The 18,874-nt window shown below is 39.9% G+C and overlaps 1 protein-coding gene across 4 annotated transcripts in view; it reads left to right on the top strand.

Annotated features, from left to right (window-relative positions):
• PPP1R12A (protein phosphatase 1 regulatory subunit 12A) overlaps window positions 1-8,446 on the top strand; it is a 101,098-nt gene extending 92,652 nt beyond the window's left edge. For all 4 annotated transcript variants that reach the window (XM_060279678.1, XM_060279679.1, XM_035128543.2 and 1 more), the window contains one exon: window positions 6,063-8,446. In XM_060279678.1, the coding sequence (XP_060135661.1) occupies window positions 6,063-6,149 (87 nt within the window). In that variant the 3' untranslated portion in view covers window positions 6,150-8,446. The remainder of the gene's footprint in view (window positions 1-6,062) is intronic.
• Window positions 8,447-18,874: the final 10,428 nt, after the last annotated feature.

Below are 18,874 nucleotides of genomic sequence, written 5' to 3'. Positions count from 1 at the left end.
CTCTCTCTCTCTCTCTCTCTCTCTCTCTCTCTCTCTCTCTCTGTGTGTGTGTGTGTGTGTGTGTGTGTGTGTGTCTGCCTGTCTCTCTCTCTCTCTCTCTGTCTCTCTCTCTCTCACACACCCACACACCCCACACCCACACACACATACACACATGCAAATTAGAGATGGGCAAGATTGATTCCTGAGGCACAATATGGCTTTCTTCTTACACCCCATTGGAAAGACGCTAATTGGCTTAATAAAAAAGAAAGCCTCAGTTTAACAAGGCAGATAGGCTCTCCTTCCCTCCTCACTCCTGGACAGGGAAGAACCAGACTGAGAAGACAGATAGTTGTGAGTTTCTGCGTCGTTTCAGCAGCCTTGAAATGGCACCCATCAGCAATTACCGTATTTTTCGCTCCACAGGAAGCACTTTTTCCCTCCTAAAACGAAAGGGAAAATCTCTGTGCGTCCTATGGAGTGACGGCGAGAGCCGCGCATAGCGGGAAATGGGCTCTCCGGCCGCCTCTTTGACAGCGAGGGGAGGAGAGCCCCACCCGATGTCAAGGAGGTGGCCCCAGAGCCGGTTTCCCGTGGCTACCAAGCCTGCCCCTGCCAGAGCCGGTGGCAGCAGAGGGATGCTGCTCGTTCTTCCCCGCCAACCCCATTTGCGAAAACAAACCTGCTTTCGCGAATGGGGTTGGTGGGGAGCAACCAGCAGCATATCCTCCGCCTCCCCCCGCCTCTGCCGCGATCGGCAGGGGCGAGGGGGAAGCAGGATAACCCCAAATCGGGCTATTCCGCTCACCTCCTCCTCCTCCGTGATCGCAGGGGGGAGGGAGGAAAGGGCAGACCCTTTGCCATGCCGCGGACAGCATCTCTCTCTCTCTCTCTCTCTCTCTCTCTCTCTCTCTCTCTCTCTCTCTCTCTCTCCTTCCATCTGTCCTTCCTTCTTTCCTTCCTTCTTTCTCCCTCTTTCTTTCACACTCTCACCCCTTCCTTCCTTCCTTCCTTCCTTCCTTCCTTCCTTCCTTCCTTCCTTCCTTCCTTCCTTCCTTCCTTCCTTCCTTCCTTCCTTCCTTCTCTCTCTCTTCCATCCCTTCCTTCCTTGTCTTTCTCTCTCTCACACCCCTTCCTTCCCTCCCTCCCTTCCTCCCTCCCTTCTTGAGGCTGTCCTCAAGGTCTGCTTGGGAGGGATGGACGGGAGCCCCTTCCACCCCTCCTCCCAGCCTTTTAGAGGAGGAAAACCAGAAAAATATTTTTTTTCTTGTTTTCCGCCTCTAAAAATGAGGTGTGTCCTATGGTCAGGTGCATCCTATGGAGCGAAAACTACGGTTCAGCATATAGATGTCCAGATACCAATATAGGTATAATTTCAAAAAGGATTCTGTGAGCTGTCTCTTCTTTCCTGCCTTTTTTAAAAAAATCCTCAGTTGTCTGAGAGTCTTCATACAGTGGAATCTTGGTTTTCGAACATAATCCATTCCGGAAGACCGTTCGACTTCCAAAATATTCGAAAACTGAGGCGCAATGAGCAGTCGGCAAAATCCATTGAGAAAATTGGAAAACACGCAACGGAAGCCGTTCGACTTCCGAGGCCCGTTTGAAAATGGAAGCAATTACTTCCGGGTTTTTGGCAATCGAAAATGGAAACATTTGGCTTTTGAGGCGCTTGAGACAGAGGTTCCACTGTAGTCATATAGGGACACAGGGATTTGGGCCCAGATTGTTTAACGCTTGAAAGGCTACCAGCAGCACCTCCAGGGGTGAAGTCAAATCACAGCGCCTCCTGCGTTATTTTTGCTGCACCAAAGTGACTTCTCCAGGCACAAGCCTGGGCAGTGTGTATGGAGGTCCTGGGCTTCCCAGACGACAACCCCCCACTCTTAGCCCACTGATGTGGTCTACAAGAAAGCAGAGCAACACATTTGGCACCAGCCTTTCCACAGTCACTGATTCCCTATATATAGTTAGTTTCTTAGTTTCACACAGAACAATCTGCTGCTAAAGAAAGGATTATCTTTACATCTCTTTCTTTTTTCTTATAGTTGTCTTCACCTGTGATACCTTTTCAACATGCCACAATTGCATTTCTCTCATTGGCTGCTGTTTCTTTGATTCCTGCAGAATACATTTCAAGTAAAGCATGTTCAGACTTTGAGACATTTAAATGAGCGACTGCTGACTGAGAATAGGGCCTTGACCAGAGTGGTTACCAAGCTGTCAGGTGCCTGCAGGCATCGACATTCTGTGGACTTGTAATTTCCCCTTTTCTTTTTTCTGTAGCTGGGCAGGTGTTGACTTTCAGTGAGTGTTATGGCCTGCATCTCTCACTATTAATGCTTGTGTGTCTGAAGACTGGCTTATTGCTTGACTATAAGTTCAGCTTAAATACACAGTTTCCAGTATTCCAATTTTACCCTATTACTAACAGATCTGTTGATGTTGTTTAGTTGCAAAGGAGTTCAGAAACTTTTACTTCTTCTTTTGAATAGCCACAGCTTTCCATGTTGTCTGGACCAAGAACTGATCAATCCTAACTATGGCGAGTGTTAGATAAACCAGCTTTAGAAACTATGGTTTGAAGCTGGCTTGTTTGAAACTAGCTGTAGTTGCTATTAACCACAGTTTATCAGGGCATATGGCATGGCAAACTGTAGTGGAAAAAAAAGCTTCCAAACACTTCCTCCCAGTCACACGGGAGGAGGAGAGGGTAGGGATGGAGTGCTTGAGCCTGAGGCTTATTGTGATACATTCATTTATCACGTTGTGCTGTGGTTTAGCATGGCATATGTATATGGTGAATGCATTCGTGTTGGCAGATTACTTTGATGTTAATCTGTGGGCCTCACTACCTACCACAGTTCAGAGATGCTCCATTCCTTGGATATGTATAAGAATATTGAGGAGCTGAAAAACTAAACCCTAATCTGAATAGTTGAATTGACACTTCACTGGAAGCTAAGTACTACACCTGAATATAAATTTACTGAAAAGCACAAGACCCTTCTGTGCCAATTGGAAATCTCTGGTATCAGCATACTACTTAAAGTGGAAAATGTCACAGGGTTGTGTTGATCTTTTCCAAATTGTCATATTAAACTTTATATATATATTAACATTGTTGTATACTCGGGGTCCATCAGAGTAGACCCACTGAAGTTGATGAGCATGACTAATTTTGGTCCATTAGTTTTAATAGGTTTGCTCTGAGTAAAACTTAATTGGATAAAACCATCAGTACCAAATTCTAGTGAGTGGTTGGAAAGCAATGTGTCAGATGATATAATAATAATAATAATAATAATAATAATAATAATAATAATAATAATAATATAGTGGTACCTCTACTTATGAATTTAATGCGTTCCGAATGAACATTTGTAAGTCGAAAAAATTTGTAAGTCGAATCCCATAGGAATGCATTGGGAGAAAAAAATCGTAAGTAGAAGCAACCCTATCTAAAAATTCGTAAGTAGAAAAAATCCTATCTAAACCGCATCCAAGATGGCGGACGAAGCTCTATTCGTAAGTAGAAACATTCGTAAGTAAAGTTATTCGTAAGTAGAGGTACCACTGTAATAATAATAATAATAATAATAATAATAATAATAATAATAATAATAATAAATAAAATACAGAAGAAATGATCAGTTGCAATATTTTGCATTAACTGTTTGAGGCAGCTCATAAATACAGCAGAATAATTTTTTTATATGAGCCTAGATTTCCCCCTAAGTGATTAACATGTGCCATGCCAATGCCACAGAGGAGGCATGAGCTTTTATAGCTGAAAGTTAAGTCTCATTACTGTGAAACTGAAAATTTACCTTTGCAATCAACAGTAGCTAAAAAGAAATAAAACACATGTAATTTCTATATGTCTGAATAGGCTTGCCTAAAGAACAATACTTTAAGCAGGTGTCAAAATGACTATAGTGAATGTACCATATTAGAGATACCTCATGCATTCTAGAATATGTTCATATACGTATCACGACCCAATCCAAAGAGATCACACATGTATAATAATTTATTTTAAATGCAGTTTTGATTTCTCAAAGAATATGTTTATTAACTCTTGGCATTTGGTGCTTTGCAAAAAAAATAATACAAAGCATTTTAATACAAAGTATTTTGATATTATGCATGGCGTAACCTTGCTTATTTGAGCGACTCGCAAAAACTCTTTTCCCTTTATTTATTTTGCCATTTATATCCTCCTTTCAATACAAAAAAATCTCAAACTTAAGGCATTTACAAATAAGAAATGAAGCACAACAAAATCCAGAACCACCCTAAGAATAATAATAAGCTTTAAAAAGCATCCTGAAAATCATTCAACATCCAAATTGAACCCATTTAATAGCAGGTTAAGGTGGAGCCAGTTCAATTTCTTTTGGGAAATTGTTCCATAGTCAGGGTACCACAGCTGAAAACACCCCCTTTCTTGTTTATTTGCCAATAGAAATGCAATAAGGACTGCAGAATTCATGTGAGGAGACAATTCCTGAGCTGGCATTGCCCAGGCTAGGCTATTCAGGTTTTAAATGTCACAGTGATCACTGTCAATTTTTCCTGTAAGCCAATGAAATTGAGAAAACTGACCTGATGTGGTCTGTCCTGTCAGGCCCAAACAAATGTCTGCCCTCAGCATCCTTAGCCAATTGAAGCTTCAAGGCTGTTTCCAAGGGTAGCCCCACATAAAGTATATAACAGTAAACCAACCTGGATGTAAGTCCTATTTAATTCAGTGGGGTTTGCTCCCAGATAAGTGAGGGTTAGGATTGCAGCCATTGGCATCAATGTCTTGGACCATGTTTGATTTCTTCAGGATAACAATGCTGCTGGTGAACCTGAGTGCCAGTATTGCCTGCCTTTGGCCCCCATCATCCCTGACCATTAGCCACACAGTGTCTCTTGTTAGAGATGGTGGATCTGGTTGTCAGGCTTCCAATTTCTGAGGGCACATGTCGAAAGTGCTTGGTTAAGCAAAGGCAATTTTCCATCTTTGGGTGTGTGTGTTTTTTCTGGTCAGGTGCTTGTTCGTGCCCTGGACTTAACAGTTAATCTTGTGGCATCACATCAGTGCCAGTCATTCTCATCCATCCGCTCCCCACCTTGTGCCCTTTCTAGTTCTGTAAAAAAATATTGGGGGAACTATGGTGCAAAAAAGAAGAAAATAGTATTTAAGCTCTTGTATTCTTTCTCCATACTCTCTTTATTCTTCACTCTTACAATTGTACCTACCTCATTAGGAATTGGACTTGATATTGAAGCTTTCTCTTACCTTCAAGAGTTTAGTAAGAGCAGAAATAGTATTGTGCTGTTCCAAGTGCCTCTTGCCCTATTTTAAATCCAGCATACCAGTATTTTTCAAAGTAATATAGTGGGTTCCACAGGAAGATGTTGTTGAACCTATTTTTTCTGGTTTCTAGGGGGAAATTTAGAAGACAAGTTTTTCAGCTCCTGAGTGGAGTAGCAGTAAAATGTTCTGTAAGGATGACTTTTTTAAAACTTAGATGATAATTTATCTGCTGGCTAGATGCATATTGAAACTTCATAAACTTGTAGCAAGTGTGGCAAGAGCATTATCATATCACTTGGAACAAAGCAGTAAGTATATAATGGGAATAGAAATAAAAGGCATGTTGAGGCTCAGCAGATTGTCAGTTAAGTGAGCATTTGATACCTATTTATTTCAGTAACATTGCCTGGTTTGCACAAATGCCACATATAGGCATATCTTATAACTTGCCTTATCTTACTTGCCTTATCTTCTTTAAAAAAACAAAAACAAACGCACAAATGGTTTGTTTTATATTTCACTTCTCTGTGATTATAAAACAGTAAGTTGCTGCTGCGGATGGACCTTGAGTTCTAAACCATTAGCTACATATTCATGTCACCAGCCTGCTTAGCAATATTTTAATATCAATTGGTTTATAAATGGTATTAAATAAACAAACCATTTGGCATTTGCAGGAAAGGAGGACTATTTGTCTTTGAAGAGACTTTGTATTTAGTATATTGTTATTTGTCATGCGTTGCACACTTTACCCTCTGTTTTTCTCTGATAGATGCTACCAGACCTGAAGGCCGATAACCAGAGGCTAAAAGATGAAAATGGGGCCTTGATCAGAGTTATCAGCAAGCTTTCCAAATAAAATTGTTTACTCCAGCTGCAAATCATGGGATTGCACATAATTAGTATCTCCAGTGGACCATAGCATGGAAGTCACTGGAAGTCTGAGAAGATTTCTTGGAGACTGTCATTTTCAGATATTCTGCCAAATGCCCTCTTACCTGGGTGTGTGTGTTTTTTAAACCAAGATCATTGTTTCATGTGTTAAAGCAGCTGCTGAGAAGACATAATGACTGAGAAATCTTGTTTACAGCTACTGCATATAAGGAAAGTGTTCAAGGCCAGATAAGCCTCAGATATTTAACCAGTAAGCCTTAGTTGTACATAAACACATGCATCAAAAAAGCTTTCTGCTACCACAGACAGTTACTTTTATTTTGTTGTGTCACGGTTCCTGGTTGTTGTTGTTTTCTATCCTGCAGTTTTTCTCTCTTACATCTTAAGTTTGGATTTGTGTGTGTTTCCTTCTAATTATTCATATACCAGATTTTTTTTTGTTGTACAGTATTTTCACAGCTTTACATTTACACACCCCTTTAAAAATGCAACATGTAGCTAACTAAGCCTGTATTGTCCAGCCAGCCACCCCAAAACAGAGAGGTTTTGTGGAACCTTTGCTTTCACTGTTGTGCAATATGCATTATTTCCTATAAAAGATGCTTTAAAAGTCAGTTGCAAGTAGATTGGTTATTTTAAAACTCCTGTCTTCTGCCTTTATTGGTCACTTTTTAAAAGAAAAGAAAAAGGTTTGTAGTGCAAGTTGTTAGATCCTGTAACCATCACATTCATTTTAGCAGGTACTAAGTGATGCTGTATATATTAATGTATATTGTTTGGAGTTTTCAGACCACCACTTGACATGCTTGAATATATTTCCCTATTGCAATTGTGTGTTAAAACAAAATAGGCTGCTCCACAGTAGTGTTTAACAAAGTCCATTTGGTTTAAATTTAGAAATTCTACTTTGTATGGAGTCAGTCTTTACAAAAAATTGAAACTAAAAACAATATTTTATCCCCTTCCATTTTTTATTTGAGTGATCACCCATAATAAAACTTAAGTATAACTTCTTCACTACATTTCACATATCTGTGTTTGAGTGCTGTCTGAAACTGTTGTGCTAGCCAAAGTAATATTTAAGTCATTTGAAAGCCCTAACCTATTCATTTACGTGCACTGCTAATGCCATCTGAAGAGGCATCTAAGTTGATACCACCACGTTCAGACCATTTTATACATTTCAGTGGCCTTTTAAAACGTACTCCAGTGAAGATAGCTTTTGTTAGAAAACAAACAGCTTTTATATTTTCACTAAAACCTACTAAATATAACCATCTTCTGGCCTACAGACTATTGCCTAAAAACCACTGAACAGCTCAGCCATTAAAATAAATTGTATATTGTAAAGCTTGTAGTAGCTATTGTATTATTGATTATATTGTATACTATATTAAATGTGAATTTGTACCCCTTCATTTTAAAAGGTCATTGTGTTCTACTTCCTACTTCTTGGGGATGGGACTCACTTCATTTTGGGGTGGTCAAAAGAGAACAACTGTTTGGGGCAAGGAGGACATGAGTCCCCTTCATAGGGTTGGGTGATTTGGGGAGGGGGGGGAGGGAGGTTTTTTGAAGATGTAAGGTTTTGCTCTTACTACCAAGCTCAGGATTCTTGATTTTAAAGGTACAAGGATAGTTCTGGGATATCTTGTTACAGTAGGTCTGTATGAGTCATAAGTTTGAAGGTGGACATATTTCATGGTCTTAAGCTAATACAAAGCAAGCAGAGAAAATATCCATCTGAATGGCTGCAACACGCTGCATAGTGTTGTTGAATTGTTAGGCATACTGTGGATTATATTTGGTCAAGTTCTGGATGCCTGTGAATGATTAAATGTGTATCTAATATTTTAGTGTTTTATATATAGGTTATTTATTATTTACAAACTGAATGGCTACTGTGTTACGTTGATTTTATTGGTAGTATTGAGCAGACCTTGCATCTGCATGAAACTACTTGCAAAACCCACTATTTTGCAAAAAAAAATGTATTTTGACATATACAAATAAAATGAATAAAACTATTTTAAATGTGTGGATTTTACTGAGAAAACATTTTAAACGTGAATTTGGTATTTAAATTCTTTGTGGGCATTTTTTATTGCTTCACTGGGATGCAAAATACTTTTCAGAGATTGTAATCAAATTGTGTTTGCACAGCTGTAAATGCAAAAGTAAAAATGCCATATTTATGCAATCTGTAACAAAATTGAAAAATGTTTATATATTTTACATAAACCTGTCTGCATGGAGAAACTACATGGAAACCAGTTTTTTATGTGTTGTGCCATGGTAAGAATGTATGATCTTAGAATGTTGCTTAACTCACTAGAATATTTTGTAGCTGAACATACCAGAGGCTTGATACAAATTCCTTTAGCTACACTAGCAACTGCTCCTCCATCCCAGCACATTTTAATGTTAAGTTCAGATTTTTATTTAGTTTCCTGCTGGAAATAAGCTTGTGATGTTTGGATACTGGACTATGAAAGAAGTGCTAAATCATCAGAGAAATGTCACTTGTTTGTTTGAGGAAGCTAATTGCAGAACATGCAGTCAGTTTATCCCACGATGGAGTGCATTTACTGTTATGGAGTTCAAGCAGTAATGAACATAGCTGAGATGTTAACTACATGGATTTGGCTGCACATCAAAATAATGGCAAGATCTAAACAGGATTTGAGGCAAAATGGGTTGAAGGAAGAATTGTGTTTCATAATCTGTCTTTGCCTATGGGGAACCTAGAAACTGAATGTTGCCCATGTCCTTGTTTTATGCACCAGCAACACTTCCTGAGATAATGTCAATACCATATAAGCTTCCTTTCTTCCTGTTTGTTTCCTCCTTATTTTTCTTGGCTTTTAAATGTTAGTTTTCCTATATAGTTTTAGAATAACTGAATATTTTATTGGGTTTTAAAAATTCCTGCTTGTACAACCTGGAGAAAAGAAGCCCCTCTTCACAGCCCCACCCCACCCTTGTGGGTTTCTGCTGTGTGTGTGTGCACGCGCAAGTCACAAAGGACATGGAAAAGCAAAAAGGACAGAAGATAGATAGGCAGGTCTCCTTTCTCTGAGGGGAAAGGACCAGGAAGAGTTGAAAGAAATAAGATAAGACTAATATTGTTTGTTGTTATCAATAAACAGAGAAAAAGAGAAAGGTAAGCGAGGAAAGCAGTCATCGGAATAAGTGAATGTAAAAGGACCAGTAAAGAGGGATGGAAAAAAGCTGGTAAGGTACTTTTGCTGGGAGTCAGAGCAGGGAAGGTACAAGTTGAATGTGAAAGGAGAATGGAAGAAGAAATTTCAGGAGATGGGTAAAAATACTTTGAGAGGCATTTGGAGTTTGGAATGGAAAACCCCTTTAAGCAAATCCTGCCTAAAGCCCTCTCAAGTGGGCCTTGCAGGGTACAACCCTTGGTGTACATCAAATTCAGCAGGGGTTACTTCTGAGTTGTTGTTTAGTCGTTTAGTCGTGTCCGACTCTTCGTGACCCCATGGACCATAGCACGCCAGGCTACTTCTACTTCTGAGTAGACTTCCCACTATTGGGAGTTCTAATCTGACAAACCTATGGTGAATATTGAAATAGCGCAGTCTTGATTCTGGATTAGTTAATCCAGTGTGCTTTTATTTATACTTATACCCACCATTAACATGCAACATACCCACCAACTCTGGAAGCAGTGTAAAGAGTTGTAAACTGCTCCTTACATAAGTACTGTGTGCTCCCATCATAGCTGCCAAGTTTTCACTTTTCTCGCGAGGAAGCCTATTCAGCATAAGGGAAAATCCCTGTAAAAAAGGGATAACTTGGCAGCTATGGCTCCCATCTGTAATACACGTCTGACATTCTCAAACAAAACTTTGGGGTGGTGGTACCTTTTTAGGGTTGCCATTTGTCCTCTTTTTCCAGGACACATCCCCTCTTTTTTAATAGATATGTAAAATTAGAGTCATCATAGCGATCCATAGTTAAAAGTAGAAGTCGGCAAATGCGTCCTCTTTTTTGCTCTTCAAAATATGGCAACTCAGCTTGATAGCCACAGAACTGCTTATAGTTATGGATGTGTGTTGGTTGTACTGAGGGGATCTTATCAGAATGAAATTAAGTCCCCTAAAGTGCCATTTTCCTGTTTTGATGACTTCTAGGTTTGGAATTTGGGCATAAAAGTGTCTACTCTCTCCTGGAGCATATTTTAAACTACATCTGAATGTTTATTTGCCCTTTCACATTTAAAAAGGAAGTAACATTCTAAGCTCTTAGACTGAATAAGTGTTTGATACGCCTCTTGGGAACATAACAAGTGACCAGCCCTGTAACCAATTCCTATGCGGATTTACTTTGGAGTGAGTTGCATTCAGTTTGCTCTTGTCTGTGGTCCCATTGTCCATATCCTGCTGCTGCTTCACCCTTGTGTCACCCACTTCAAAGAATTGTAGAATTATAGAGTTGGAAGGGACCCATTCGTTGACTTTCCCCAGTCACACAAATTTCCACAATTTATTCCAGTTGCAGAATGTGGGTGATAGAGCAAAAACTGACATTTTCAGAATAAAACAGAGCACACAATCTAGTTTCACTGTGTACGTTAAGACTGAAAATCTCACGGTGGGGAATCTTACCTGCATTTTCCAAAGAAATTAAACCAGCTGGATCGCACCTGTGCATTATGCACAGCAATGCATTCCAGAGCAGAGTAACTGCTCATTTTCTAAGCAAATTGAACCATAATTCCCCACAGAGGAAAGAGATGTTAGGTTTATTATTATTATTATTATTATTTCTAAAGTGATTACAGTGTTCCAGTGGAGTGGAAGTGGACAAGAAGTCTCACACTGCTGTGTGATGTGGGAATGTTATGCTGGGCAGTATGCCTGCTGATAAATGTGATGCTCAGAACATAAGGTCATAAACTTTTCTGTGGAGGGAAGCTCTTGCCTTATGTAGAGAAAAACAGTTAATAGGCATGAATGTTCCATGATTTAAAACCAGTCTAGCAACCTTTGAGTGATATCCAATAAACAAATAGTGCTTCTAAAAGCACCACACTAGAACTACAGAAAGAAGGAAAGACCGTTCTTATCACTCTTAAGTGAAACTTTACATTTTGCTGTTTAAAAAATTATTATTTTTAACTGTAAGAAAAACTTGGTCTTTAACTAACCAACTAATTTTTCTCTTAAATAGCATTGCTTATTGTACAGTAGTGAGCAAAAGTCATTTTGTGACTTTCTTTCCTTTAACCTTTTCTGTGAAGAGGGGTGCATATGTGTAGGTTATCAGTCTTGAGAAGTTGAGGGGAAAATAGAGCATTAGGATAATGCCATAAGCAACGTTTATTAATGTATAGTGTCAGGCACACAATTTTAAAGGAATCCAGGTTTGTCGATGAATGGAAGGCCGGGGGGGGGGGCTGCTGCTGCAATCACTGAACCAGCTGATCCCAATTATGACATCCCTGCATTTTAAGCTAGTGCTGATTAGATATAAAAAGTGTATATGACTCTTATTACCTTTGTGTGGTCACCTGTTGGATGGGTTGAAAGGGAGAACAGTTTAGCTTTGCAGCTCTCGTAAATTGGTGCTCATCTCCCCAAAAGACTTGAGGGTTATAATAGTTAACTACTATCCATTCTATATTATATTGCTGCATAAACGGCTCATAAACAAGGCTAATGCGAAGTTCATTTTGCCTTGGGAGGGCAAGCTCATTTGTACTTAAAATGTGAGGCATGTAAATATGTTGAAACCAGAACACAAATTTTATTGCGTGATTTATTTATTTTTAATCCACAGTGCCTTTGCTTTTTATGGTTTTCAAAGGCAGCTATGCTGGTCCATAAGCAGAAGGGAATTCAACAGTGCATTTTGGTGTCACTATGTAATATAAATAGTATACAGGTGAAACTTGGAAAATTAGAATATCATCGAAAAGTGCATTTATTTCAATAATGAAACTTATTATTTTTATTTTCCTTTTAATTTTTACAAATGCTTTCTTTTGGAAATTCCACAGTAATATAACAAATAGTTACAATAATACAAAAATAAACATCGCTATTACATTTCATTAATTACATTCCATTTATAATTGACCCGCCTAACGACAAATAATTACAATTACAACAAATAAAGGCTTGACATATCTTGCTTTGCATGTCATGCATCTATCTCATATATTGGTTTCACCTTTTAAGTTGCGTTACTGAAATAAATGCACTTTTTGACGATATTCTAATTTTCCGAGTTTTACCTGTATATCCAATCAAATGTGGTTTCTTCAAATCAGATATGTTGCATTTAGTAACCCAGATGCTGCAGCAAACTATCCCACTTCTTTTAAATCTTCAGTTGTACTCTCAGCATATTAATAGTGAAGAGCTTGCTACAGGGACTAGTTAAGAGCACAAGGAATCTCCAAACCATTAACCAGGAGGCCATTTAAACTCCCCCTGGCACTACAACTAGTGACACTCTGAGAAGTGAGTGGTAAAGAAATACTTCTCACTTATGTCATAGTCTGATGGTGGTGACAAATGATGTTCACTCTATTGGACTAGGCAGGGAGGGGTCAGCAAACATTTCCAGCAGGTCCACTGTCCCTCAGATCTTGTGGGGGGGCCGGACTATTTGGGGGGGGGGGTGAACGGATTCCTATGCCTCACAAATAATCCAGAGATGCATTTTAAATAAAAGCGCACATTCTACTTGTAAAAACACAGATTCCTGGACCATCCATGTGCTGGATTTAGAAGGTGATTAGGCCGGATCCTGCCCCCGGGCCTTAGTTTGCCTACCCATGGACTAGAGCCACTATGGACTGAGTTAGCCACATGGCATAGAATTTTATCTCCATCTTCTACCACAAAATGTCTGAATAATAATAATAATAATAATAATAATAATAATAATAATAATTTATTATTTATACCCCGCCCATCTGGCTGGGTTTCCCCAGCCACTCTGGGCGGCTTCCAACAGAAATATTAGAATACACTAATTTCTTAAAGATTAAAAGCTTCCCTAAACAGGGCTGCCTTCAGATGTCCTCTAAAAGTCTGGTAGTTATTTTTCTTTTTGACATCTGGTGGGAGGGCGTTCCACGGGGCACCCGCGAAGGCCCTCTGCCTGGTTCCCTGTAACTTGGCTTCTCGCAGCGAGGGAACCGCCAGAAGGCCCTTGGCACTGGACCTCCATAAACTTACACAGAAATTGAATTTTAATAAATGGTCCTAGTTGGGCAAGACCAGTACCGGTATGTGATTAATGTTTTCTTGGATTATTCTCGGTTTTAGGCTTAAACTGAAGCAGGAGCTTGTAGTTTTGCATACCTGACTTAAAAATTCGTAGAATCGTAGACCAAATGATCCAATCCCCTGTAATGAAGGAATATGCAGCTTTCCCATAAGGGGATCCAACTTGCAAGCTTGACATCATCAGCACTACGCTCTAACCAACTGAGCTATAGAGAACACACAACTTTCTAAAATTTATTGTAGATGGGATGTCTTGCCTAGTCACATGGTATGGAGTACCTTTTCTGTTCCAGCTTGCCAGTTACATTTTTTAAAAAAAATGCGTTTCTAAGTCAGCACTGCTGTGGTCACTGCAGGAATGTTGTGTGGTTTTGAAACCGAGCTGTTTCCTATTAAATCTCCCTGGATTAATATGTTGTGTATGCTGTGAAGGAGTCTGAGAAACTTGACATTATGTTTGCCTTCTGGTATACATCCTGCTCGGCAAGAATACACAGAGGAATTATACCAGAAAGATATGGAGGTCTCGTACACCCCAGGTAGTGTGGTTGCTGACCTTGAGCCAGACATCCTGGAGAGTGAAGTCAAATGGGCCTTAGAAAGCATTGCTAATAACAAGGCCAGTGGAAGTGATGATATTCCAGCTGAACTATTTAAAATTTTAAAAGATGATGCTGTTAAGGTGCTACACCCAATATGCCAGCAAGTTTGGAAAACTCAGCAATGGCCAGAGGATTGGAGAAGATCAGTCTACATCCCAATTCCAAAGAAGGGCAGTGCCAAAGAATGCTCCAACTACCGCACAATTGCGCTCATTTCACACGCTAGCAAGGTTATGCTTAAAATTCTACAAGGCAGGCTTAGGCAGTATGTGGACCGAGAACTCCCAGAAGTGCAAGCTGGATTTCGAAAGGGCAGAGGAACCAGAGACCAAATAGCAAACATGCGCTGGATTATGGAGAAAGCTAGAGAGTTCCAGAAAAACGTCTACTTCTGCTTCATTGACTATGCAAAAGCCTTTGACTGTGTCGACCACAGCAAACTATGGCAAGTTCTTAAAGAAATGGGAGTGCCTGATCACCTCATCTGTCTCCTGAGAAATCTCTATGTGGGACAAGAAGCTACAGTTAGAACTGGATATGGAACAACTGATTGGTTCAAAATTGGGAAAGGAGTACGACAAGGTTGTATATTGTCTCCCTGCTTATTTAACTTATATGCAGAATTCATCATGCGAAAGGCTGGACTAGATGAATCCCAAGCCGGAATTAAGATTGCCGGAAGAAATATCAACAACCTCAGATATGCAGATGACACAACCTTGATGGCAGAAAGCGAGGAGGAATTAAAGAACCTTTTAATGAGGGTGAAAGAGGAGAGCGCAAGATATGGTCTGAAGCTCAACATCAAAAAAACCAAGATCATGGCCACTGGTCCCATCACCTCCTGGCAAATAGAAGGGGAAGAAATGGAGGCAGTGAGAGATTTTACTTTCTTGGGCTCCTTGATCACTGCAGATGGTGACAGCAGTCACGAAATTAAAAGACGCCTGCTTCTTGGGAGAAAAGCAATGACAAACCTAGACAGCATCTTAAAAAGCAGAGACATCACTTTGCCGACAAAGGTCCGTATAGTTAAAGCTATGGTTTTCCCAGTAGTGATGTATGGAAGTGAGAGCTGGACCATAAAGAAGGCTGATCGTCGAAGAATTGATGCTTTTGAATTATGGTGCTGGAGGAGACTCTTGAGAGTCCCATGGACTGCTAGAAGATCAAACCTATCCATTCTTAAGGAAATCAGCCCTGAGTGCTCCCTGGAAGGACAGATCGTGAAGCTGAGGCTCCAATACTTTGGCCACCTCATGAGAAGAGAAGAATCCTTGGAAAAGACCCTGATGTTGGGAAAGATTGAGGGCACTAGGAGAAGGGGACGACAGAGGACAAGATGGTTGGACAGTGTTCTCGAAGCTACGAACATGAGTTTGACCAAACTGCGGGAGGCAGTGCAAGACAGGAGTGCCTGGCGTGCTATGGTCCATGGGGTCACGAAGAGTCGGACACGACTAAACGACTAAACAACAACAACAACAACATACATCCTGCTCCTGTCTGTTTTTAACAGTGGATGAAATCTTAACTGCTGCTGGTAGGGTTTTGTTTTGTTTTGAAGTAAAAGTGCTTATTTGGCTTCAAATTGTAGCAGGGCTGAAATAGTCATGTTACAGCGAGGCATTCTCGCTGGGACACGTATTTAATTCCTGTAAGATTTGGGAAGTAATTTTAAATTCAGACAGTAGGTGGCACCCATGAGCCTTTCCAAGTCACAGTTTCGCAAGCAAGGACCTTTTCTAAGCAAAACCTTACACTGTATTTGCATAGTTTATCTCAATAACAGCTTTTAATTAATATAGCTCTCCAGGTTGAATGTATTGAATTTAATGTATCATTTACAGGTTATTGAGCTTTCAAAGTACAGTGGTACCTCGGGTTAAGAACTTAATTCGTTCTGGAGGTCCATTCTTAATCTGAAACGGTTCTTAACCTGAAGCACCACTTTAGCTAATGGGGCCTCCCGCTGCCGCTGCGTGATTTCTGTTCTCATCCTGAGGTAAAGTTCTTAACCCGAGATCTATTTCTGGGTTAGCGGAGTTTGTAACCTGAAGCGTCTGTAACCTGAAGCGTCTGTAACCCGAGGTACCACTGTAGTTGCAATGAAATACTGCATAATATACCCTCTAGCAAGCATAAGACACAGAATCAATATAGTGCCACTATCCCACTCCTTGATGGTCCTCTTCTGGAAATATTTTTATAAAGTCTCACTGGAAAGTTACTTGCTATATGCTGCAATATTTCAGCCTAAGTTTATATGCCTGCTGTCATACATTTGATGAAGCAGGCTTAGAAATGTCATAACTTTTTTTGCTGTTAAAAGTTTAATACTGTTGTTTCATATCCTCATGTTCACATATCTCAGAGCCCCATTTCAACTACCAGGGTTTATTTCAGCACAATCCTGCATCAACACTAAGCTGTTTTGGAGACTGCACTACACAGGGAGTACAGAGGTATGGACTTGCTTCGTAAACGATAGATACCGTATATTAGCAGCAGTTACTCTCTTCATCATTGCAGAGACTTGTAATACCAGAATATTGGTCTCTCAAGACGTTCCTTTACCAAAAAGACAGCTGGTGTTTTTTTGTTTTTTGTTTAATGTGCCATGTTTTTGAGATTTCCCGTAATGGACCATGGGTTGGACTAGCTGATGACAAAAGCAAGCAGAGAGAGACAGATGCACAAAGGTAGGAGGAAAATAGTAACGCTTTGGGATATTTGGACAGTAAGCAGTCTATAAATGCAAATAGTAAAAAAAAAAAAGGATAAGCTTTGTAGCAGTTCAGTCTACCTTGGGTAACCTACATATCAAAATTTTCTCAAGCTCCAAATTGTTGTCAGGTTGTTGTGCAGCATATTGATTTTTATGCTTGGCTGAGCTGTTCATGTGTCGTGTTGTTTTCTCCATCTGATAAAGGAGCCCCTGAAGGAAAGGAGATGCACCTACCTACCCCTATGCAATGCAACTAGTATGATCCAGCTTTCTACAGTATATGGTTATAATGGAACAGTTCTGGTTACAACAGCAATGTTGTGGTTTCTCTTCCATGCTGAATCATTGAAAGAATCTTGAGTGCTTGTGCCAGCCATTGGGTGTAACCAAGATACCTCCCTTCTATCAGAGTGGTGGTCATGTTCCTTCCATTGCTTTAATGTAAAGAAAGTAGTGCACCAGTCACTGTAACTGAGTATCTTCACTTACTATCGTTTCTCTTTTCTTCTTTCTTTTGACAACATTGCTCACATTCCAGGTTCCCTAATGGAGCCACTACTTCATTGTACGCTCCATTACTAAAACCAATGTCCTTTTAATTTCAAAGGCTCCAAACTATATAAAAATGAAGGGACTGTCTTTAGTTTTATTTCATCCAGGCTTTTTTTCTAAAAAAAATTTAAGGGGTACTCTCATTTTCCTACTCATATTGAAATACTGGCCCCTCAATGAGGCCTAACTTAGATTCACAAAATGTTTATGTGTACCCCTGTGTCCTCCCAGAAAAAGCACTGGTTTCATCTAAAGGCATTTGTAGGAGCAAAGAAGAATTTGCCGCTGCCTAAAAGATGTAGATGCGCTTCTGCCAAAGTGGGAAAAAAGGAAGTGGCCTACAAAGTTGGTCCATCGAGGCGAGGTCAGTATTGTTTACACCAAGTAATAATCACTCTCCAAGGCTTCAGATGGGTCTTTCCCAACCCTGAAGATGCTAGGAATTGAACCTGGGACTTTTGCATGCAAAGCGGAGGTCAGTTGCATCCTTTGAAGAAACATTCCCAAACTTAATTGGAAAAATTCCTTGGCAAAGCAATAATTAGCCAAGTCTCATAGCAGAATCCAAGACTGTATTAAAGAATGGCACTGTAATTTTGGAGTGTCTATTCATCTCTAAAAGAAGTGTGCTTGTGCTGCAGTATAGCTCTGCTTCTGCAATGGAATTACCTGGCCACACCAAGGCAAAGTTTTCAGGAGGGGGAAAAAACAGGTAGAAGTGTACTAAGTGGGACTGCAGCCATGCAATCACTTTACTGTTTCCCATGCAGTACGGTATTTTTATAAACTCCAGGTACACAAGTATTGCACTTCCCACTTTGCTACAAATGATTAGTTCATTGTGTGGGCTAGAGTCAACAAAACCTAGTTCCCTGCCTGATTAGAATTGCTATGAGGACCTTTTCAAAAATAAAAAAGCTGAAAGAAAAGGCTATGCAGCAAGTGATCACCTTCCAAGCCTGGAGAAGCTTTCTATGAGACTGATGCATTGAATATAATAGGGTATTTCTGAAGTTTTTTGCACAGACCCATCAAGTTGCTAAAATTCTGTTTTTAGAGGTTTGACCGAAACTGGTTTCATTTTTTAGCCAGTTCTTGCTTAGGGGTGCTAGGTATTATTCTAGTGAGCATTACAATGTCTGAATGATAGTTAATAGAGCTTTAACTGATAGCCAAGATCAAATGAACTGTTAGGAGCATAATACAAAACAGGGTCTCAGCAACCTGATCAATATGAATACAAAAGTGAAGTATGAAAACATTCAGAGCGGTTAATTGGGAGGGATGGGGGTGGGAAGAGAAGGAAGGCTGGGTTTCTAGTAACTAGTAAAAACATGATTCAGATTGAAACAGACAATAAGACAGTAACTGCTAGATTGGATATTAATATCTTGGGTATGTTCCCCTTTGAAGCTGTAAGGTGGCAACAGCTGGAATGCTGTGTTTAAGATTGAGCCAATTAAACAAGTTAGAACACAGATAAATAATGTCTCGCATGCCTGGTAGAGATGAAAATGAATTCCTCTTCAAGGCACTGTCTTTTAAC

This window comes from Zootoca vivipara, chromosome 10 (genome assembly GCF_963506605.1).
Source record: "Zootoca vivipara chromosome 10, rZooViv1.1, whole genome shotgun sequence".
Taxonomy (NCBI): domain Eukaryota; kingdom Metazoa; phylum Chordata; class Lepidosauria; order Squamata; family Lacertidae; genus Zootoca; species Zootoca vivipara.
This window is presented reverse-complemented; position numbering and strand designations above follow the sequence as displayed.